The sequence below is a fragment of the Rattus rattus genome, chromosome 12 (genome assembly GCF_011064425.1).
Source record: "Rattus rattus isolate New Zealand chromosome 12, Rrattus_CSIRO_v1, whole genome shotgun sequence".
In the NCBI taxonomy this organism is placed as follows: Eukaryota; Metazoa; Chordata; class Mammalia; order Rodentia; family Muridae; genus Rattus; species Rattus rattus.
This window is the reverse complement of record NC_046165.1, coordinates 67,966,815-67,991,135: the sequence shown is the minus strand read 5'-3', so window position 1 is coordinate 67,991,135 and position 24,321 is coordinate 67,966,815. Positions and strand designations below refer to the sequence as shown.

Below are 24,321 nucleotides of genomic sequence, written 5' to 3'. Positions count from 1 at the left end.
CTATGCCAGTCAGTCAGAGATAATTAGAGAATGTTTAGCCATGGTCAGAAATAACTGTTCTTGCTAACCAAACTGTGCCAACCAGAATGTGGGTTTTGTGCATAACAAAGAATGGTGAGCCTCAGGCTGCATGATTTAGGCAAGTTCCCAGTGTAGCTGTTAGCCAGCAGTACATATATTCTATCCAGCTTTAAGGTGTCCTTGTGGGGCTGGGGTTTAGCTCAGTGGTAGGCGCTTACCTAGGAAGCATAAGGCCCTGAGTTAGGTCCTCAGCTCGAAAAAAAAAAAAAAAAAAAAAAAAAAAAAAAAAAAAAAAAAGGAAAACATTTAAAAAAAAAAAAAAAAAAAAAAAGTGTCCTTGTATGTTTTCTGGTGGAATCACCATTCATTCACTTTTGGGCCAGCTACGGGTACATAATGAGACTCTTTAAAAACCAACCAACCGACCAACCAAACCACCACCACCACCAAAAGGAAAAAAAAAACAAAATCAAAACTGATGCTCGGGGCTGGAGAGATGGTTCATGGTTAAGAGCACTGACTGCTCTTCCAGAGGTCCTGAGTTCAATTCCCAGCAACCACATGGTGGCTCACAACCATCTGTAATGAGATCTGATGCCCTCTTCTGGTGTGTCTGAAGACAGCTACAGTGTACTTATATATAATAAATAAATCTTTAAAAAAACAAAACAAAACAAAACAAAAACTGATGCTCTATCAAACCAGGCTTGGTGGTATAGGTAATGCCTGCACTTGGGAGATGGGGAAAAGATGTGTTTGGCATATATTTGAAGTTGGTCTGACTACACAGTGACTTTCAGGACATTCTGAGAGACAGGGAGTCCCTGTGTTAAAGAATGGTAAAAAAAAAAAGTCAGGCAAGGTGAGACACACACATTTAATCCCTACACTCAGGAATCAGAGTCAGCGGGTTCTCTCAGTTTGAGTACAGCTTGGCCTACACAGAGAGTTCCAGGACAGCCATACATAGAGAAACCCTATCTTAGGAAGGAGAAGAAGAGGAGGAGGAAGAAGAGGAAGAAGAGGAAGAGGAGGAAGAGGAGGAAGAGGAGGAAGAAGAGGAAGAGGAGAAAGAGGAAGAGGAAGATGACAACCAAAAGAATTGAAATGAATCAATTAAAAATAAAAGTAAAAAATAATAATATCAAGTATGTGCCTTGAAAAATGTCTCCTAAGATTATGATTTGAGTTTATGATTTTTATTTTTTTCTTCAATGCTGTGAATTAAATCAACCAACATTCATTCCTTCCTTCCTTCCTTCCTTCCTTCCTTCCTTCCTTCCTTCCTTGTACTCTGTATCCCTGCCTACAAATAGATAGGGAGTGCTGGCATTAAAGGTGCACAGCACCACACACCATTAGAGTCTTGGCAGGAGTTCTACCACTTAGTTACATCTCCAACTCTGATTTGTCCTTTGTTTCTGTGTGTGTGTGTGTGTGTGTGTGTGTGTGTGTGTGTGTGTGTGTGTGTGCGTGTGTGTGTGTGTGTGTGCGTGTGTGTTCACATAGAGTGTCAAGAAAGTCAAAAATAGGGCATCAATCGCTCTGAGCTAGAGTAACAGGTATTTGTTTGCCGCTTAACATAAGGTTTGAAGTCTGAAAGTCAGTTTTGACGATTGAGCAGAAAGTGCTCTTCACTGCTGTGCTAGCTCTCTGGCCCCCTCCCCCCATTTTTCTTTTGAGGCAGACTTTCATTTAGGGCAGGCTGACCTTGAACACACAATGTGGTTGAAGATGACCTTAAACTTCTGATTTTCCTTCTCCTAAGACTTTATAATAGCCGGGTTAAAAAACTTAAGAAACAACTTACAGAACTGGAAGTTGCATGTAGATCTCTCTCCTTTTGCAGCCATCACTGGATCGTAGCTGCCAAAATGATCAATCCCTTCATTCATGACTTCTGACCGAAGCAAGAACCACAAACAGCATTTCAATGCACCGTCTCACGTTCAGAGGAAGATCACGTCTTCTCCTCTTTCCAAAGGACTGAGACAGAAGTATAATGTTCTGTCTATGCCCTTTCGAAAGGATGATGAAGTCCAGGCTGTTTGAGGACACTACAAAGGCCAGCAGATTGGCAAAGTGGTCCAAGTGTACAGGAAGAAATACATTGAGTGAGTCCAGCGAGAGAAGGCTAATGGCACAACTGTCCATGTGGGCATCCACCCCAGCAAGGTGGGTATCACCAGGCTAAAGCTGGGCAAGGACCACAAGAAGATCCTGGAGAGGAAAGCCAAGTCCCGGCAAATAGGAAGGGAGAAGGGCAAATACAAGGAAGAAACGATCGAGAAGATGCAGGAGTAGAAATCTCATGTTCGGCTTTCATTAAAGACTGCTTAAGTAGTCCAAAAACAACAACAAAAAAAACTTAAGAAAAATTTCTTATCTTAACATACAAAGTTTTAGGCTTCATTTTGACATTACTATAAATTACACTCATATAGTATATGTACTACTGACATGAATTAGTCTCATTAGACCTCTTTCTTACTCCCCTGCTCCCTGTACTGCCCCTCCCCCTTGCTCTCTTGCTGTTCCTCTCCTCCTGAAATTACCCCTCCCCTTTCATGTCATATGAATTTCATTATTCTCTCTCCCCCACCTCCTCACTGTGAAGATGTATCTAATGGTCTCTGTTATACTTTTATCTCTCTCTCTCACACACACACAGACACACACACACACACACACACACACTTAAATATATATGAGAAGAAACACATGGTATGTGTCATTCTGAATCTGGCTTATGTCATTTGACATAATTATTTCCAGTCGCATCCATTTTTTCCTGCAAATGTATGGCTTCACTTTCCTTTAAGACTGAAAAACATTCCCTTTTATTTATAAACCACATTTTCTTCATCCATTCATCTGTGGACATCTGGGATGGTTCAGCTCCCTAGCTAGTGTGAATAGTGCAGCAGCTAACTTGGATGTACATGTGGACCTTGACTTAGACCCTTCAGGTATGCACCAAGTGCTGTATAACTGGGTCTAAGGTAGTTCTATTTTAAGCTTGTCTTTCATTCTGATACATGGTCTCATATAATGCAGGCCGCCCTCAAACTCACTATGTAGCCAGGAATGAGCTTGAACTCTTGCCTGCTCTGCCTTCAGCTTACCAGTGCTAGGATTACGAATGCATATCACAATGCCTAGCTTATTTTAATTTCTGAGGGACTTCCATGCCAATTCCATCACAGCAGCAGTTAGCATTCTCACAGTGGTGTGTGAGCATGTCTTTCCTACTGGTCACGTACATCTGCAGATCTAAATGCCTTTTGTCTTTGGATGTCCATTTCTTTCTTTTTCTTTTTTTTTAAAGAAGCGTTTATTTTATGTATGTGAGTACACTGTAGCTGTCTTCAGACCCACCAGAAGAGGGCATCAGATCCCATTACAGATGGTCGTGAGCCACCATGTGGTTGCTGGGAATTGAACTCAGGACCTCTGGAAGAACAGTCAATGCTCTTAACTGATGAGCCATCTCTCCAGCCCTCATCGAATTTTCATTGCCAACATTTCTAATTTTTTTTTTTTTGTTCTTCAAAATTTTAGTTTCTATCAGTTCTTTTCCTCTGTGTTGCTGACTTTTTGATCCATATTTCTCATCTGAAAGATCCCCGAAGAGAGACCCTTTCTAAAGTCGTGGGAAATCGCGGACCCCAGACACAGAGAGACCATTTTGGATGTAATAAGCAAAGGCGAGGTTTATTACGGAGATCTATTACGGGGATCTCCGGGTCGACACGTATCCTGCGCAGGAGACAGAGGAGTCGACCCCGAAGCTCAAAAGTCAGGGATTTATATAGGGAAGGCTAGGGGGTTTGGCGCGGTTACACACAATTTCTGGCGCGGCTATAAGTGATTGGCTCATTTAAACATGGCAGTGAGATTACAGCACAGCAGGAGAGTACGTGGTGACTGGAGCATACAGGATTTTAGGAGCTAGGGGCGTATCAGGGTTTGAAGGACATCTGGTTAAGGTGTGACTCTGAGTAAGCTGGGGGAGGTGCCCTTCTGCCAGATGGTTTGAGTCAGTCCTGATAACTCGGGCTGGTTCCTGCGTTCCTTTTCTTTATCTTTATGGTCTGTTAGTCCTAGCGGCAGGGCGGGGCTGCCTGGACTTGCTTTTCACAGTGTTTAGTCCTGAGTCTGAATTTTGAAACTTACTCTTTTAACTTCATATTTTTAAACCTTAAATCTGTATAATTTTCCTTTCACATCCATCTTCTGATTTTTTCCCCCCTCTTTGGGTCCCCCTCTTTTTTTCCTCTCTGGGTCCTGGATTGAAATCATTGCTGGTTTGTATCATCTTTGAGGTTATTGATCAATTTTTTCTCATAAGTTTTTGGCCTCTTCCTGCATTTTTACTTATTTTAGTATCTTTGAGTTTAGTAGTTGAGGACTTTTGATCATTTGGAGGACTCATGTTACCTATATTGACTTATCCCTCTGTTGCCTCAGTTTTATGTAGAGGTCTTCTCACTGAGGAACATACTTGAGTCTAATCATAATATTGAAACAGATTTAAGGTCAATGAAAACCCACTAACATCATCAGAAATCATAAAATAGACAAGGGAAAAGCTGATGGAGTGTGGTACGATGTTAAACTCTTTAGGATAAACATGGAAACAGTAATTGGTATTGACAAAGGTGGAAGTCAGGGAGAGGGCAACAGTATGAGAGAAGGAGCAGATGGCCAACATAGAGAAGAAAGTTCTGGAAGGGAAGAGGAAAGAACACATTAAAATTTAAACTAGGGAGTGGAGGCTCATGCCAGTTAACTGTGAGGTTAGGGCAGGATAAAGAGTTCAAGTTCATTTTGTTTGGTTTTTTTTTTTTTTGGTTCTTTTTTTTCAGAGCTGGGGACCGAACCCAGGGCCTTGCGCTTCCTAGGCAAGCGCTCTACCCCTGAGCCAAATCCCCAACCCCTCAAGTTCATTTTGAAGCCAGTCTGGCTATATGAGACTCTTTCTCAGGAAAAACTACCAAGCAAATGACAGTTATGACAGCTCACTCTTTTTTTTTAGATTTATTCATATAAATTTTATTCATTTATTATATATAAATACACTGTAGCTGTCTTTAGATACACCAGAAGAGGGTACCAGATCTCATTACAGATGGTTGTAAGCCACCATGTGGTTGCTGGGATTTGAACTCAGGACCTCTGGAAGAGCAGTCAGTGCTCTTAACCGCTGAGCCATCTCTCCAGCCCAAATCTTTTAAATCTTAAAAAAAAAAACCTTAGTAATATAAAGTTAAAATGCTAACAGTATAATGAAGAAGAGGTTGATAGAGGGCAAAAAAATGGAAAAGAGAATAAGAAATAAGAAATTAAATAATGAATATATAAATAAAATTATCTGAATGTATGGAAGTGGATTAGTGGGTAGAGCTTAGTGTCCTGAGTTTGATTCTTGAACCTGAATAAAAGTGGAAGGAAAAATATCAGCTCCATGAAGTTATCCTCAGATTTCTGTATGCTCATAATATCACACAAGCACACACATGCACACACACACACACAAATAAATGAAAAAATAATGATAAAGTAAAAACATGGTTAAATGTGTGGTAACAACAACAAAGAAATCTGGTCATGACAGCTCACAGCTGATCTCCTAGCCCTTGGGAGGTGGCAGAGGAATCAGTTCAAGGCCAGCCTCCTCCATGTGAGGCCCTTTCTGAAAACAAATTACAACTACAAAATAACCCAAGCAACCAACCAACCATCCAACCAACCAACCAACCATCCAACCAATCAACCATCCAACCATCCAAACAACCAACCAACCAACCAACCATCCAACCAACCAACCAACCAACCAGCCAACCAACCAACCAACCAACCAACCAACCAACCAACCAACCAACCAACCAACCAACCAACCAACCAACCAACCAACCAACCAACCAACCAACCAACCATCCAACCAACCAACCAACCAACCAACCAACCAACCAACCAACCAACCAACCAACCAACCAACCAACCAACCAACCAACCAACCAACCAAACAACCAACCAACCAACCAACCAACCAACCAACCAACCAACCAACCAACCAACCAACCAACCAACCAACCAACCAACCAACCAACCAACCAACCAACAAACCAACCAACCAACCATCCAACCAACCAACCAACCAAAACCAGCAGCCGCCACAGCACAGGGCTACAGAGATGGTTCCGCAGTTAAGAGCACATACCAATTTTCCAGCTGACCTAAGCTGGATTCCCAACACTTACTTCAGGCAGCTCACAACCACCTGTAAATGGAGCTCAAGGAGCATCTGACTGGCCTTTGGTGGCACCTTCCCTCCCATATACACGCCTGCACGGAGACACATACATACATATAATTAAAAATTATTTTAAAAAGTGATTTAAAAGAAGTGGTTTCTTTGCCAGAGGACTTAGGTTTGTTTGATTCTTAGCTCCCACACTATTTCTCACAACTGTCTGTAATTCCTGTTCCAGGGATCTAAGTCCTTCTTCTGGCCTCCTCAGGTACATGGTTTACAGGCATGCATGCAGAGAACACACCCCATACATGTAAATAATATATTCTTTTAAAAAAGCACACCAGAAAAAAATGAGAAGAGATTAAATGTTGGACAATTTTTTGTTTCTCTTGTGGGGTGTCCACCAGAGAAGACTGTTAGGACACAGAGTTAAACCAGTAGAAAGCCTTTATTAGTCTGTGTATTACTCAGGGTGCTCCAGAGTTATAGAATTTATGGGTAGTCTCTTTATAGTAAGGGAATTTGTTGATGACTTACAGTCTGTAGTCCAACTCCCCAGCAATGGTCAGCAGCAAATGTGAATGGAAGTCCAAGGATTTAGCAGTGGCTCAGTCCCACAAGGCAGGCAGGCAAAGAAGAGAGAATCTTTCTGAAGGTGTGTACCACCACGTCTGGATCTGGGACAGCCTGCTAGCAATTACACTGGGTGTTCCCTGTTCCAGTATATTCCTGAACCTTCCTCCGGGTGAAAAGAACATCCTTGGTTGAGAAAACACCTCTATCAGTTAAAGTCTGTAGGGCATTTTCTTGATTAATGATTGATGTGGGAGGACCCAGTCCACTGTGGCAGGCAGTCCTGGGTGGTTTAAAGAAAGTAGGCTGAGCAAGCCATGGAAAGTAAGCCAATTGTTAGGCTTGTGTTTTATAAAACAGTGGTGGTGTAATGGGCAGGGGTGGGGGTACCTCAGTGGGCTCAGTCAAGATGTCACCTGAACAATTAAGCCATGCAACAATACAAAGGTTTATTGCTAGGATGGGGAAGGGGACTTGGAGAAAGGGGTAGAGGCAAAGAATGGAGGACAGAGAAGGGTGGAAAGAAGAGAGAGGAAGAGGGGAAGAGGCAGACCAGAGGCATGTAGGGAAGAGAAAGGGAAAGGGGGGAGGGGCAAGGAGGGGGAAGGGAGGAGGAAAGGGAGGGGAGGGGAAGGAGGAGGAAGGGGAGGGAAAGAGGGAGGGGGGAAGGAGGGGAGGGAAGGAGAGGAGGGAGGGGGAAGAAGAGGAAGGAAGGGGAAGAAGGGAAGGGAGGAGGGGAGGGAGGGAGGGGGGGAGGAAGAGGGAGGGAGGGAGTGGGAGGGAAGGAGAGAAGTTCTTTCTTACTGGGCAAGCAGCTGTTGCTAGGTAACTGTAGGGCAGAGCCTAAAGGAATGCTAACAGTATACAGGTGACCCTGTATCTGCAATCAGAGACATGTCATCACATCACGTGCCACCACCAGGTGCACCAGGTGTGTTCCAGCTAAAGGGCCTGTGGCCATTCCAGAAAATCTGAATTCCAGAGAGCTGTTTCTGATCTCTCTCTCTCTCCCTCTCCTCTCCTCTCCCTCTCCCCCTCCTCCCCCTCTGTCCCTCCCTCCTTCTCTCTCCCTCCCCTCTCCACCTCCCCCTCCCCCCCACCTCCCTCTCCTCTCCTCCTCTCCCTCTCCACCTCCCTCCTCCTCCCTCTCTCTCCCCTCTCCCTCTCCTTCCCTTCACCATCTCTCCCTCCCTCCTCCTCCACTTCTTTTCTCTCTGCCTTCTCCCTGTCCAGTCTTCTCCTCTGTGTCTCCATGGTGACTTCTCTGGCTTCATTCTCCGAGACCTACCCCTCAATAAACCTGCTTTTTTACTTTTAAAATTTGGATTGGTTTGGTTTATTTTATTGGCAGAGAAACTTACCATCTGAGACAGAAACCTATTACTAGTAAGCAGCGATCTTCCATGGCCGATACTTCACTTCCTGCCTGATTTGCTGCTCTGTCTTTAATGATGGACTATATGCTATAAGGTGTACTAAAACTTTTCCTCCCCAAATTGCTTCTGATTATGGTGTTTTATCACAGCAATCGAAAGCAAACAGACAAACTAGTATCAGGATTGTGGGGTATCATGTTGTTTTGGGGAGGATCATGGAGGAAGCTTGGAATTTTGAGCTAAAAAAGACATTGCGTGCTCAAAGCTTAAACTATTATGGGAAATGGGGAGATAAGAACATGGACAGAAATACAGATGATGGAGGCCTGATTTGTGAGATTTCTGAGGGAAGTTTGAAAAGCCAGTTTGGGACAGGACAAGTGTTTCTCATTAGTCCTGTTTGTCCTGGAACTCACTATGTAGACCTGGTCACGATGTAAACCAGTCTGACTTTGACTCAGAGATCCATCCATCTCCTAGGCCCTCCAGTGCCGGAATCAATGTGTACACCACGAGGCCCAGTGACATTGGGCTCGAAAGAGAACGTGGGCATTTAGAGCGTTGAAATTCTTAAAGATTGTGGAATTTTTAAAGCTGTATCACATTCTATATTGTGATATTAAAATGGGATCTTGGGAATAAATAGAAAAGATAAAAGTTCTGTTTAATAGTGATATATTAACAGTGTGTCAAGGTTTAGGATAAGCACTAACCATTGTACCGCCTAGTGTTTTGTCAGCTCGATACAAGCTAGGGTCATTAGGGATGAGGGAATCTCAATTGAGAAAATGGCTCCATAAACTAGCATTTTCTTTCTTACTAATGGCCCAGCCTTGGATGGTATAAGGAAGCAGATTGAGCTGGGTATGGTTGCTCGTGTCTTGAATTCCAACACTGGGAGGCAGAGGTAGGTCAGTTTTTTTCCTGAGTTTGAGATCAGCCTGGTCTACATAGTGAGTTCCAGAACAACCAGGGACACATAAAAAGATCCTGTCTCAAACAAACAAGCAAACAAACAAACAAGCAAAACCATGAAAAGATCCTGTAGAATCAGCTCAAGTTTGAGGCCAGCTTGGGCTCCATAGTGAACACCAGGCCATCCTTGGCTCAAGGGTAAGACATCTTTTAAAAAAAAGAATGATCAATGAATGGCAAACTAGAAACTTCCTCCAAGTATAAAGGAGATAAAATAAAAAGAGAGACTCTATTCCAAGCAGAGAAAAGGGAAGAGCTTTGGAAATCCACAAAGTCTCCATGAAACTGCCAAGTGAGGGAGAAACAAGGCTCCGGCAGGAGGGAGCCCTTCTCACAGGGGCGAGGGGAGGCAGACGCCTGATCCACATGGTCTGCCAGGGAGCTCTGGTAAAATACTGGCTGTCCCACCGTCAGACAAGCAAACCTCTCATCAGCCCCAAAGCCAGCTGAGTTGTGGGGAGACAGTGATCCCTTTGGTAGATAGCAGAAGGGTATATAATCTTGTGAGGGATCTGAATGTCTAAAACCGAGCAGCCCCTAGGACCTGAGAAGAGAGAGCGATCACTTACTCGGAAGCCTGAATTTAATGTGGCATACCCCCCCAGGCCAGAGCCAGCCCTGGAAGAGTAGGAGGGCTAGATATGACAAGCCGAAACACGCAGGCTGCAAAAGTTTCTCTTCAGGAGAGTCAGTTCGGAATAACCCATCCTCATTGGCTGAAAAATGCACCAGAGTAACTTTTGGTTGGGTTTCCTTCCCCTCTTTTGTCTTTTTCCTTCCTTCCTTCCTTCCTTCCTTCCCCTTCCTTCCTTCCTTCTTCCTTCTTTTCCTTTCTTTTCCTTCCTTCCTTCCTTTCTTTTCTTTCCCTTTTCTCTCCCTCCTCCTCCTCTTCTTCTTCTTGGGACAGGGTTTCTCTGTCCCTGGCTGTCCTGGAACTCTCTTTGTAGATAAGGCTGGCCTCAAACTTAGTGATCCACCTGCCTCTACCACCAAAGTGCTGGAATTAGCAGAGGTTGTCAACCTTCCCAACATTGTGACCCTGTAATACAGTTCTTTATTTTACGGTTGAATGAAAAAAAGAAATGAAAAGGAAAGGAAAGGACATGACTGCTCCTAGGTATGGTGGAGGAGAAAGTTTATTAAAGATATGTGGGAGAGCATAGGCAGAGGCAGACACATCTGGGAGAATCCAGGGTGGACATGATCCTTAACCATGTGGGGAGAGGGGAAGAAGGTGCCTATTTAACATACCAAGGTGGACCTAGCCTCCAGGTTCTCCCAGCATCCCTCAGTTCCTACCTGTATGAGTATGCTGGCAAACCCTACCCACTACTCTGACCCTTCCAGCCCAGGGACTGCTCTTCCCCAAGAGGCTTTTCCCTATATAATCCAGACATTTTGGTCACCTGATCCCTCTGCCTGTCTGGCTCACCTTTTGGCCTTCTGTCTGCTTTACTTGCCTCTCGGTTGGTGAAGGGTTTTCTGAAACGCATAAAGCTCAAGGTTCAATGCTTAACACTGCATAAAACAGCAGCCGTAGGGTACTGCTTTTATTCCAGCATTCTGGAGGTAAAAGGAGAAAGGTTCAAGGTCATCCGTGGTTGCCTAATTAAAAACTATCTTCGATAGGGTTTCTATTGCTGTCATAAAACGCCGTTGACAAAAAGCAAATTGGGGGCCATCACTGCAGATCGGGACTCCTGGAGACCCGCTAGAGATACCACGATGGCGCCCTTTGCATCTCTGGCCTCTGGCATCCTCTTGTTGCTATCATTGATAGCTTCCAGTAAAGCCTGTAGCTGTGCCCCAACCCACCCACAGACAGCTTTCTGCAACTTGGACCTGGTTATAAGGGCTAAATTCATGGGTTCCCCAGAAATCATTGAGACCACCTTATACCAGCGTTATGAGATCGAGATGACTAAGATGCTCAAAGGATTCGACGCTGTGGGAAATGCCACAGGTTTCCGGTTCGCCTACACCCCAGCCATGGAGAGCCTCTGTGGATATGTCCACAAGCCCCAGAACCGCAGCGGGGAGTTTCTCATCGCGGGCCGCTTAAGGAATGGAAATTTACACATCACTGCCTGCAGCTTCCTGGTTCCCTGGCGTAATCTGAGCCCTGCTCAGCAAAAGGCCTTCGTAAAGACCTATAGTGCTGGCTGTGGAGTGTGCACAGTGTTTCCCTGTTCAGCCATCCCTTGCAAACTGGGGAGTGACAGTCATTGCTTGTGGACAGATCACATCCTCATGAGCTCTGAGAAGGGCTAATAGAACAATCACTTTGTCTGCCTGATGGAATCCAGATTTGTGCACCTTGGGGTCTCGATGACCCGAAGCCTTCCGCTGGCAAAAGCTGAAGCCTGAACACTGTTTACTTTTCCTCCATCTTTCTTTCTCTTACATGGTGAAATAAAGAACTATCACATAGCAAAAAAAAAAAAAAAAAAAAAAAAAACAAATTGGGAAGAGAGGATCTGTTTCATCTTACAACTTGTAGCTGTCCATTATCCGGGAAATAATTCAGGGCAGGAACTCAGGTCTGTTAAGTGATGCAGAAGTCATGGAAGAATGCTGCTTAGTGGCTTGCTCAACCTGCTTTCTAGAGAAGCCAGGACCATCATCCTGTACCATCTGTGGTGAGCTGTGCTCTCCCACATGAATCATCAATCAAGAAAATGCACCACAGGCCAAGCTAGTTGGGACATTTTCTCAACTGAGGTTCTCTCTTCCCAAATATATCTAGGTTTGTGCTAAGGCGACAAAAGCCAACCAAAACAACATTCAACCTGGGATGCATGAGACCCTATATCAACACACACACACGCACACACACACACACACACACACACACACACACACATGCACACACATACACATACACACTCTCACAATACACTTACACATGTACTTACATACACGTACTGTTGGTATCGGGAATTGCCTTCAGCAGGGACACCACTTGGCCACTGTTGCCATGGCAATGGCCATACATTCCCAGAAGACCTTTAGGCTCAATTCCCAACTCCACCTGGGAGTAGTTACATCTCATTCCAATAAAAGGCAGACACTTCCTTCCCTCACTCTCTCTCTTCTCTTCACTCCTTTCTTTCTCTCTCCCCTTCCCCTTGTCTCATCCCTCCATTAAATCTCACCACGTGGAACCGTGTTGGTGTTGGTTTGGTGAGCTCTTTCTGGACAGGCGTGGCCGATATTTAATAACAACAAGATATTTATTAACAACACACACATACACTCACACACATACCCACAAACACATACACACTCACATACATACACTCACTTGCACATTCACACTCACACTAACAGACTCACACACACATGCACACACATTCAGACACATATGCACACATACACACACACAATACACTTATACATGTACTTACATACACATACTGCTAGTATCAAGAATTGCCTTCGGCAGGGACACCATTTGGTTACTGTTGCCATGGCAACAGTCATACACTCCCAGAAGACACACCTCTATTGTGGAATCCTGTCCTCCAGACGTGACATGGCCATTGTCCTTTTGAACTCTCAGCAGCTGTGATTTCATGTATGAAGCCTATAGAAGACTGTTCAGTAATGTTTCTTCAAGGACAGAAGAAAAGAGAGGCTCATGGATCCTTTCGCCAGATGGTGTGTAAGCAGTTAACTGCCGATGGGGTAAGGAATTTCCTTTGTTGGCGTTGTTATTACATTTTGCCTGGCATCTGTGTAAGTAGGTGTTTGCTCATGAATGCCATGGTGCACATGTTGAAGTCAGAGGACCACTGGCTCTTAGCATCTTTTTTCCTCTTCTGCAAAGTTCTCTGAGCCCTGAGAGAGGGTGCTGGCCTGTTTACTGGGTGCTACTGCAGAGACCTGTGGGACTCTGACCCAGCCAGAGTGGTCTCAGAAGAGGAAGGGAGTTGGATCAAGACGAACTGCCAAGCCTCCTCCTCAGTCACAGTTGCTCTTGAGTGAGCGTGGTGTGGTGTGGCAGCGAATTGGTGGAGCACAGCGGGCAGCAAGGAGCCAAGGACAGGGCCACGGAGCTGGAAGTGACTGTGGTAGGCTAGAGCAGCTTTCAGCAATGAAAGCTTCAGGAGAGAATTCTCGTCCTCAAAGTGTTACAGCTTATAAGACAGAGCGTCTCAGACAGTTCTTGGTGAAATAACTCGTGTGTGTTTTATTCCTTGTGGACAGCGTCTTATATACATTCTGGTGTGGGTTGAGGTCTGTGAGTAGATGCTACCTATTGACTTGCTCTGAAATGTTATGGATGCCTCATCTGTATGTGGAGGGGCTTCGGTCACTGCCCTTAAGTGTCACGGTCCTCTCCACGGGGTGTTTTAGTCATGTGTTCTCGGACAGGAACCTGGTAGATGAAACTCCTACCATCCCCAGGTATGAGAGTGCAGGGGTTTCTGAATTCACTTGTCTGTACCAAGTTTTTGTCTGGTGATACAGTTCCACATGACTGACGAGAGGAGTTTGATGAAGATAGCCCATTTACGACTGTTCCAGCCAGGCATGGTGGCACACACCTTTAATCACATCACTCAGGAGGCAGAGGAAGGCAGACCTCTGAGTTCAAGGCTAGCCTGGTCTACAAAGGAAGTTTCAGGACAGCCAGGGCTACACAGAGAAACCTTTTTTCAAAAAAAAAAAAAAAAAAAAAATCAAATCCAATCAAACCAAACCAAAACCAAAACCAAAACTAAAACCAAAAACCAAGCCAAACCAAACCAAAACCAAAACAAAACAAAACAAAAAACTAATAAGAACAACAAAAACAGGGCTGGAGAGAAGGCTCAGTGGTTAAGAGCACTGACTGTTCTTCCAGAGGTCCTGAGTTCAATTCCCAGCAACCACATGGTGGCTCACAACCATCTATAATGGGATCTGGTACCCTTTTCTAGTGTGCATGAAGACAGCGACAGTGTACTCATATACATAAAATAAATAAATCTTTAAAGAAAAAATAAAGAACAACAAAAACAAACCACTACCACCACCAAGAAAAACCTCCCCGAGTGTTCCAAGGCCTCTCACTCCCTGCATGTAATCCACCTGTGGGGCTCTGTCTCATCTTCTGTGGGTGGAAGCCTCTCTGCTGACAGAGGAGACCTGATATATGGGCAATTAGAATGTGATTAGGAATCATTATATTGCTATGTCCTTTTAGCAGTTCAATAGTTTTTGAATTCTCCCTAGGTCCACGGCCTATCTAGTCTCAAATTCTTGGGCACCCAAGCAGTGTCAGGCCTGGGTTCCATCTTATAGAATGGACCTTAAATCCAATCAGATAGTGGTTGGTTACTGCACTGGCTGGTTCTGTGTGTCAACTTGACACAAGCTGGAGTTATCACAGAGAAAGGAGCCTCAGTTGAGGAAATGCCTCCATGAGACCCAGCTGTAAGGCATTTTCTCAACTAGTGATCAAGCGGGGAGGACCCAGCCCATTGTAGGTGGTACCATCCCTGGACTGGTGATCTTGGGTTCTATAAGAAAGCAAGCCAGTAAGTAACATCCCTCCATGGCCTCTGCATCAGCTCCTGCTTCCTGACCTGCTTGAGTTCACAGTCCTGATTTCCTTTGGTGATGAACATCAATGTGGAAGTGTAAGCTGAATAAACCCTTTCCTCCCCAACTTGCTTCTTGGTCATGATGTTTGTGTAGGAGTAGGAACTCTGACTAAGACAGTTATTCCCACAATGTTTGTGACACGATTACCCCAGCTTTATCATGCAGTCAGGTCGCTATTGTAGATCCAAGGGCCTGTAGCTGGGTTGGTGTTTACCTTTTTCCTCTCATAGTGGGGTAGGGTACCTTCTGGTACCATGAACGCTAGTGATTTGGGGTGAAGGCTCTAGTTGGACACCAGCTCAACTCCGTGTTTAATGAGATATGGGGGTGTTGTGTTCAGCAATGGGACCTTACCATCAGTTTGTGGAGAGCAACCAGTAGTCTTGGCAACAGCCTGGGTTGTTTGGGAATCCCATGGGGGCCCTTTTGGCCAACTCAAGTAGATGTGACCTATTTCTGGCATTTGGAGGTCTCAGTGGTGAGAGAAGTCTAGTTGTAGCTTTGTTTCCCTTGTTTAGTGACTACATTTATGTTTCTTTCATATATGTACACATTTTAAGAAAAATCTACTATAGTAGGTTTCTATATGACCCTTCCAACGGCTCTTAGGTCTAGCTGTCCCTCCTGTGTTCCTTCCTTTTTTTTTTTTTTTTTTTTTTTTTCATTGATTTTCTTTAAATTTATTGAGTGTATCAGGCAAGAGGGATAATGGGTCAAGGAGGGAGGGAGGGAGGGAGGGAGGGAGGGAGGGAGGGAGAGAAAGAGAGGGACATCTTTTCCTCTAAATTGGCTGGTATGTAGTCTCAGTGTGTCATAAAAAAGACTGGTTCTGGCCTCCATTCTGATTACCCCTAGGCAGTCTGGTCTCCGTGCTGATCGGCCATGCGAGGAAGCTCGGCGTCATCGTTGTCATCGTCGTCGTCTTTGTCGTCGTCGTCGTCGTCGTCGTAGGATCCTTCGGACATCTGGTCGACCTCCTTGGTCCACTCCAATTCTTTGTTCTTGGCTTGAATGATTTTCTCAAAGTCCTTCTTGCTGCGATCTAGTTCTTCCATTAGAGCGCGATGCTCCTGCAGAGCCTGCACCAGCTGTTGCTTCAGATCACACTCTCCTTGCTCTTTCTCCAAACCCTGGAGGTGCTGCTCCTCCTCCTGGAACGTCTTCTCCAGCTGCTCCACCCTTGCCTGCTGCTGAGCCTGCTCTACGTACAGCTGGGACTGTAGGTCTCCCAGCTCCTTCTCCATCCTCACGATTTTCTTTAAGCTCCCCTTCCGGGCCTGCCTCTTGAAGTTCAGGACAGCAATCTGCTTTTCTTGCATCTGGGTTTTCAGCTTGATCATCCTGGACGTGGTCATCTTAAACAGTTCTAAGCTGCTCTGAGATGCTGATGGGCTGCAGGCCTTCTGCTTCTTAGGATAGAGTTCGAGGACCTTAGGAAGAGTAGAGCAAGCATGAGGCCCCGCGGTCCTCTCACTCGCCTCAAGAGACGCCAACGTAGGGCACAAACATCTCAAGGGCTGACTTGCCACTTCACCTTTGCCGTGTAGCTTCTCTGGCTCAGCGGGTTTACTGGAGCCTTTAGCGGGTTTACTGGAGCCTTTAGCCAGCGGGCACCTGAGGTCTGAGGGGCCCTCGCCTGGAAGACTCTCTACCCCATCCGAACTGAACTTCCTCTTAGTTCTCAAGTCTTTATGCTTTTCCGTTGTGTGGTCATTCTTGGGAGCAAGGCAGGGAGCCAGACTCTCCCGGTCTTCTTCGATAACTTCGTATTCGTACTCCGCATGCTCCTTGCTTTCCAGAGGCACTCCGAGCTGGATGTGGTCTCCCTTACGGATGCAGACGCTCTCTGTTCAGCCAAACACCATTCAGACTCTTATTGTCCATAATCGTCCATTGTCCCTCAGGATTCTGCTTCAGAACACAGTGGTTTCGAGAAATCATCAGAGGGCACACCTTTGAGATCAGCTGGTACGTGACACTGAGTCCCCGTCCTATGGTCACCTCACTCCCAGCCTCCAGCTATAGCCACTCGCGGTCCATCCCCAGCCGCCGCAAGCACCAGCTCCGGCGGGCCGCGAGCTGCCCCGAGACCAAGGGGTCGGGCTCGCCCATAGCCCGCTCGGCACCCGGGCAACTTTCAGTAAGCAGCCAAACTCCAGCCTGGGCTCTGATCGCTTCCGAGGCGCCTCCTGCGAACCATACCTAAACACCAGATGGAAGCAATCGCCGGGAGATTGGTGGCGCCGTGTTCCTTCCTTTATCCCCTCTTCCCTCCTCCTCTCCATTTAATCCTCTAATTATGGTCCTGTTCATCTTTTCATAACTAAATAATTTATTTCCCCTTCTTTGGGAGATCTTTTCACCCCACCATAGTCCCTGTCTTAGTCAGGGTTTTTATTCCTGCACAAAACATCATGACCAAGAAGCAAGTTGGGGAGGAAAGGGTTTATTCAGCTCACACTTCCACACTGCTGACAGCTCTGTAGTCTACTCAAGATATCTGTCTAGACAGATCTCTAGGTAGCTCGTGGGTTTTCCGACCAAAGTCAGAAAACCTAGACAAATTCCAAAGGAGCTGTAATAGCTCTCTGCATAGTTTTCATGTTTTCTGACTAAAGTCAGAAAACCTGCTAGAAAAATTCTAAAAGAGCTGCATTACCTCTCTAGATAGGTTAGCTTTTGCAGACCAAAGCCCAGCCTTTTGTTTGCATATTAATTCAGTCATTTACCCCAGATTCCCTTTCGATTATCCCATGAATCATCATTTTATAACTTTAACCCCTTGATTCCTAGAAAAAGACACCAAGTACATTTTTAACACAGCAAGTCCTATGTGGTTCACTGGACACAGCACTAGTATTTGGCACATCTACACAGAGAGGCTATTTTTATGTGAGAAAGTTAGCTTTCTGTTTTCCAACTCTTAGCTGCTTATAGTCTAATGCTAATTGGTTTCCCCAAATCAGTTTGCAGGAGAGGGTGTGCACATAGCTTCTGGGAACCTGCCCCCAGTTAATTCTGATTGGTAAAGAAACCAGCAGCCAATAGCTGGGGAGCAGAGAAAGAGAGGTGAGGTTTAGGGTTCCTGGGATTGGGACAGTGAGGAGGAGGAGAAGGGAGGAGAGATGCCATTCTTGAGGGGTGGACAAGAGAGCAGTGAGTTGCCATGTAAGGAGGCCAAGAGGATGCAGCCCAGAGGGCTGCTCAACTAGGTCTAGAGTAGCCAAGATGGAACATAGAAATTAGTAAGTAGTAACTTGGAATTATCGGTGGGAAAGAGATTCTAACAGCATGAAGGTTAGGCAGCTGTCCATCTATTGTGCTGCTTAGAGCATATTAAAATATAAAGTCTGCACGTGTGTGTGTGTGTGTGTGTGTGTGTGTGTGTGTGTGTGTCTTTCACTCAGGAACATAAACCATTGAGGTAGGAAACAACCCCACAACAGGACTAATTAATAAATCATTAATACAATACTACTCCTTCACTGCCTAAGCTTGGCTGTACTGGAACTTGCTCTGTAGACAGACATTGAGCTCAGAGATCTGCCTGCCTTCGTAACACAAACAATAAGCTTATCTGACTGGAATCCCATCCTGAGATCACTCTCCTTTACTTCCTGGTGCCTCCTTATTACTTGAATCATGTTCATGCCTTATTTATTTATTTATTTATTTATTTATTTATTTATTTATTTATAGGTAGCTATTCCTTTCCCTTTATCATCTCATTAGTGCAGCTGCCTCTGTTCTTTCTGGTCCAAGAAGTCCCTTATACAATTCATATTGCATCCTTATATTTTGCATAGTTCAGAATTCCTGCTTATATATATATATTTTAAGATTTTATTTATTTATTATATATAAGTACACTGTAGCTGTCTTCAGATACACCAGTAGAGGGCATCAGATCTCTCATGGTGGTTGTGAGCCACCATGTGGTTGTTGGGAATTGAACTCAGGACCTCTGGAAGAGCAGTCAGTGCTCTTTTTTTTTTTTTTTTTGGTTCTTTTTTTCGGAGCTGGGGACCGAACCCAGGGCCTTGCACTTCCTAGGCAAGCGCTCTACCACTGAGCTAAATCCCCAACCCCCGCAGTCAGTGCTCTTAACCGCTGAACCATCTCTCCAGCCCTATATATTCTTGAACTATGTTTTCAGAGTTCTTTTCCACAGCCCTAAGGGCTATCCTGAAGGTTACAGCACTTCCATTTTGCTGAGGAACATTAAACATAGCCTGGCCTCCCAGAATTGTGCTGTTTCTGATTATTATAGAGTAATTAATCTTGGCAGAGAGAACATTCCCAAATAACCTTGGCAAGGAGACCATTCCCTGAAGGAGGAAGTAAAAGATATACATTATTATACAAACAAGCCTCATGTCTACAGCATCCATCAGCACTTGAAGAGACTCATGCCCTGATGGCCCTGTTCCATAGACAGGTCCTGTCACAACATCTATGCTGGACCTGGCATATAAGTCTATACTCCCACCTGCAATGAATGAGTGTTCTCTTTACCCCACACTCTCACCAACATGAGTTACCATTTGTTTTATTGATTGTGGCCATTCTGAGTGAAGTAAGATGAAATATCAAAGTAGTTTTGATTTGCATTTCCCTGACAACTAAGGATGTTAAATATTTCTTGCATTGGTTCACAGACATTTGTATTTCATCCTTCAGAACTATCTGATTAGATCTATACCCCATTTTAAAATTGGGCTATTTGTTTTCTTTGATGTCCAGTCTTTTATTTTTAAGTTCTTGATATATTTTGGATCTTAGTTATCTATCAGATGTATAATTGGTAAAGATCTTTCCCCATCTTGTAATCTGCCATTTTGAATGATGGTGTCTTTTGCCATACAGAAGAGTTTCAGTGTCATGAGGTCTCATTTATAAATTGATGTTCTTAGTGCTAATGCTAATGGTATTCTGTTAAAGTCTTTTTGTGTGTCAATGTGTTCAAAACTATTTCCCACTTTCTCTTTTACCAAATTCAAGATATCTGGCCTAATGTTGAGGTCCTTGATCCATTTAAAGTTGAGTTTTGTGCAGGGCAATACATATGAACCTACTTGCATTCTTCTACATGTAGCCATCCACTTTGCTCAACACCGTTTGTTGAAGATGCTTTCCTTTTTCCAGTGTGTATTCTTGACTTTTTTGTTTAAAATACACTGTCCATAGATATATAGACTTATATATGATTCTTCAGTTCAGTTCCATTGATTCATATGTCTGTTTTTATGTGACTACCATGCTGTTTTTATTTACTATAGCTCTGTAGTACAATTTGAGACTGAGTATGGTGGTATCTCCTGCAGTTCTTTTATCATTTAAGATTCTTTTAGCTATCCTGGCATTGTTGTTGTTGGTGGTGCTGGTTTGTGTTTCCATATGAAGCTGAAAATTGTCCTTTCAATATCTGTGTGTTGGGATTTTGATGGGTTGGGCACAAGCAAAAGAAAGTACAAGTAACATCTGTGCTAAATGGCCATTCCTGGAGTTCCAAAACCTGGCACCTACAGAATTAATCACAGTGAAGAGGAACAGAGCAAGGGAGAAGTGATAGAAGATACACCTCGAACTGTCCTTTAATCCCAAAGAAGGGAAAATGTATGTACAGTTTGTAGATGGAAGCCTTAATTATGGCCCCGGACAGGAAAATTCAATAATTGCTATGTGGTGCTGAATGCCTTTAATCCTAGCACTTGGAAGGCAGAGGCAGGGGAATCTTTGAGTTCAAGGTCAATCTGATCTACAGAGTGAGTTCCAGGATAACCAGGGGTACACAAAGAAACCCTTTACTGGGAGAGGGGACCAGGGAATAAAGAAAGAAAACTCAATAACCAAGACATTTTCTCTCTCTGAACCACTTGGGTGGCTTGGCTTTTTAAACTTTAATTGATGTGTGTGTGTGTGTGTGTGTGTGTGTGTGTGTGTGTGTGTGTGTGTGTGTGTACAGGTGCCTGTAGAGTCTAGAAGAGGGTGTTGAATCTTCTGAAGCTATAGTAATAGGCATTTGTGGGTCACCCAACATGGATGCTGAGAACCAAACTTGGTCCTCTGCAAGAGTAGTTAGTACATGCTCTTAACTATGCTGTCATCATTCGAACCCCAGGTCTCCCCATAAGAGAGGCCAATTTATTAAGTCCTTACCATCTGCCATTCATCTGCCATTATTTTATTGATTTTGGTGATTCATTCTTTTAAAAGATTTATTTATTTTATGTATACGAGTACACAGATATAGCAGAAGAGGGCATTAGATCCCATTACAGATGGTTGTGAGCCACCACGTGGTTGCTGAGGACTGAACCTCTGGAAGAGCAGTCAGTGCTCTTAACCACTGAGCCAGCGGCTCCAGCCGCCATTTTGGCAATTCTTTGTGTGTTCTGTGATATACTTGTGAATGTAGAGACCAGAGGTAGACATCAAGTGTCTTTTCTCCATTGTTCTCTGGCTTTATTTTTTGAGATAGAGGCTTTCACTGAACCTGAAACTCAGGTTGGCTAGGTGAGCCGGCCAATGAGCTTCTGGGATCTTATCATTTTGTTCCCGTGACACTGGAGTTACAGGTATGTGGGTTCTAGGGCTCTAAACTCATGTAGCCATTCCTGAGCAGTAGGTGTTTAACTCAACGAGGCTTTCTCCGCCAGGGATTCTTTAAATTTTTGAAATTATTATTGTATATGTGCATGACGTATGTGTTAGCAGAAATTCTGCCGCATGTGTGTGGAGGTCAGAGGACAACTTTGAAGAACTTTTTTTTTCCTTCAAATTTCATGCAGGTCCTGGAAATCAAAGTCAGCAGGACAGGCTGGATCAGCCCGCCCTTTATCTGTTGAGCCATCTTACCAGTCTCCCATTTTTCTTGTCTTTGAGGCATGGCCTTAAAACCATAGCCAGGGGGTCACTCAGGCTAGCAACAGACTCAGAGTCATCTTTGCGTGTACTGCTAGAGATTGAACCAAGGGTTTCGCACAGGCGAATATTCTTCCACAAAGCTGCCTACCTGTCCCCTGGTGAATTTTGTGGTTTTTTTGGAGTGTTCTAGTCTAATAAGTTCCATGATGTGACGAGTCACAGATATGTTATTTACTCTTTCTATCTTTAGCACTCATGCATCTAAAATAGCATAGAGTTTCAATACCGGAAGAATGAATTGACAACACAACTCTGCATAAAAATTTGACACTGTCTCCGGTGTTTGGAGAGATGTCTCGGTGGTTAAGGTCACCGGCTGCTCTTGCAGAGGACCCAGGTTGAATTCCATACCCACATGATACCTTACAATCACCTGTAACTCCAGTTTTGGGAGATCTAACATTCTGTTTTCTTCATCGGAACCAGCCATGCACATGCTACATAGATGCACATACAGGTAAACCACCCATTCACGTGAAATAAAATAGATAAATCTAAAAAAATATATAAAAATTCTAGTGGGGGAGTGGTGGTGTATGCCTTTAATCTCAACACTTGGGAGGCAGAGGCAGGCAGATCTCTGTTAGTCTGAGGCCAGTCTGATCTACAGAACGAGCCAGGGTTACACAGAGAACCTTGTCTTGAGAAAGCAACAATAAAAAAAAAATCTACTTTGTATTAATAACAACAAATAAGTATTAGAATCATTATGCCACATCTAAAACATGATGACTTGAGGTGGTAATCCCAATCCTTGGCAAAAGTCTCAGGCTAGCACGGAAGAGAAAAGTGTAGGATGGGTTCCTAACGGCAGATGCGGTTTCTCGCCAGCAGTTCTCACAGACCCACTTATTTTTTGTCACCACATAATCAATAAAGGCATCCATAAAGCTTTCCTCTTCCTGCCTTCCCTCCGGTGCTGGGTGTGGCGAATGTCGCTTCCCAATGAGTGTGTCCTCAGATCTGATTTCTTGCTGACCTTTCAGAAGCAGCAGGCTGCCGTGGTGCAGCACTCCAGTAATACCATCCTACTTGTTTCTACATGTGTTTCTTCTTAAGCTCTTTTTGCTTATCTATTTCAGTTTCCTATTGCTATGATACATAGAAACTGATAGCTGCGGCCAAAAGCAATTCAGGGAGGAGTGGGTTTGTTTCGCCATTACTGGGGGAAGTCAGGGCAGTAATGTGTAACTGAAGCAGATACCCTGGCTTGCTCAGAATTCGTTTTAAATAGCATCCCTGCCCATGGGTGGTGGCACTACCCACAATGGGCTGGGCATTCCCACATCAATCATAATCAAGAATGTGTCATGCTGGAGGGGTGGCTAGGGGTTAAGAGCACTGACTGCTCTTCCAGAGGTTCTGAGTTCAATTCCCAGCAAGCACATGGTGGCTCACAACCATCTGTAATGAGATATGATGCCCTCTTCTGGTGTGTCTGAAGACAATGACAGTGTACTCACATACATTAAATAAATAAATCTTAAAAAAGAAAGGAAAGGGAAGAAAGGAAGAAAGGAAGAAAGGAAGAAAGAAAGAAGAAAGGAAGAAAGAAAGAAAGAAAGAAAGAGCGAGCGAGCTCCTACAGGCCAGTCTGATGGTGACTTTTCCTTAACTGAGCTTCTTCTCAGATATCTCTAGCTTGTATTGGCTTGGCAAACAAAAACAAACACACGAATAAAACCAATCAGGACACTACCCATCAAGAGCAAAATGAGGATGCTTATTTCTTTTCTGGGACAATTTTATTTTCCTAAACATCATCAGCTCTTTCCAGAATCTCTTCTTTACTCTCTTCCATGCCCGCTAATGTCCCGTCTATGAAATCTCTGCGGCAGCTAATTGTATAAGGGAAGCTCACTGGCTGAAAGGTCGAAAGTGCTGTGGACTTTAACAGTGTCCAGAGTGGACGATGAAGTATGGGCTTAAGGAAGGAGCCACACTAAAACAGGAAGCCAGAGAGAGACTTGGGTGGGAGGTGGTGTGGGGTCCTCTTCAGCCTTCAGAGGCAGCAGAGAGACAATACTCGGGAGACAGGAGGAAGGCTGTTCAGCACAACTGGACTCAGTTCCTGGTGTGTTGGTTCAAACTGCAGGAGTCTGACCCAGAATGGCTTCTTTTGGACATATTTAAGCATAGCACAATTTGGTGAAAACTATTCTGGTGATGATACAATCCTGCTATAATGAAGGATGCATAAATCTCCTTAAGGAACAACGTAAGTTAAATATGGATCGGACACGACTACCAAAACTCTTGGTAATGTCCATAAAGGAAAGTTCTACAAACTGACTGAGAGAAACGGGTTTATGAGACTGGAAGTGGAGCAAGGTGCTGTGCCTGAAAATCTTCAGCCACATAGATTGCACAAAGGTCACCAGCCTAGAAAGCAGGCCTTCTCCAGACTTCTGGGCAGAAATAAGGCTTTGTAATACTTCCCTTGGAGGGACGGAATGATTCTGTGTACTTTATTTACAGGTTCCCCTAGTGCATGTCTGTGAGCACAAAGACCTCCATGCCCCCTGTTAGGTTGGAACCCCCAATCCTCCAGTTGGTACTTCCCAGTTATCCTAGGACCTACCACCAGGCCTCACCTCA

General features: G+C 44.4%; 2 protein-coding genes, 2 non-coding genes and 1 pseudogene across 4 annotated transcripts; 2 read left to right on the top strand and 3 right to left on the bottom strand.

Moving 5' to 3' along the window:
• Nucleotides 1–1,911: 1,911 nt before the first annotated feature.
• On the top strand, nt 1,912–2,325 carry LOC116913207 (annotated as a pseudogene).
• Nucleotides 2,326–10,915: 8,590 nt separating this feature from the next.
• LOC116913645 (metalloproteinase inhibitor 1-like) lies at nt 10,916–11,493 on the top strand. The gene has a single exon (XM_032917913.1). The coding sequence runs from the start codon at nt 10,930–10,932 to the stop codon at nt 11,473–11,475; it is 546 nt and encodes a 181-aa protein (XP_032773804.1). The 5' UTR covers nt 10,916–10,929; the 3' UTR covers nt 11,476–11,493.
• Nucleotides 11,494–15,647: 4,154 nt separating this feature from the next.
• LOC116913206 (E3 ubiquitin-protein ligase RNF8-like) lies at nt 15,648–16,971 on the bottom strand. The gene is given in 2 exon segments (XM_032917390.1): nt 15,648–16,635; nt 16,637–16,971. Coding segments are annotated over 2 exon segments (1,260 nt in total). The 5' UTR covers nt 16,909–16,971.
• Nucleotides 16,972–17,323: 352 nt separating this feature from the next.
• LOC116914198 lies at nt 17,324–17,382 on the bottom strand. The gene has a single exon (XR_004389733.1). It is a non-coding gene; the product is annotated as a U7 small nuclear RNA (small nuclear RNA).
• Nucleotides 17,383–17,395: 13 nt separating this feature from the next.
• Nucleotides 17,396–17,457, bottom strand: LOC116914196. Its single transcript, XR_004389731.1, has one exon. It is a non-coding gene; the product is annotated as a U7 small nuclear RNA (small nuclear RNA).
• Between the last annotated feature and the right edge of the window lie 6,864 nt (nt 17,458–24,321).

What these genes read in the sequence shown, in the direction of transcription:
- LOC116913645 (XM_032917913.1), top strand. Translation starts at nt 10,930, where the DNA reads ATGGCGCCCTTTGCATCTCTGGCCTCTGGCATCCTCTTGTTGCTATCA.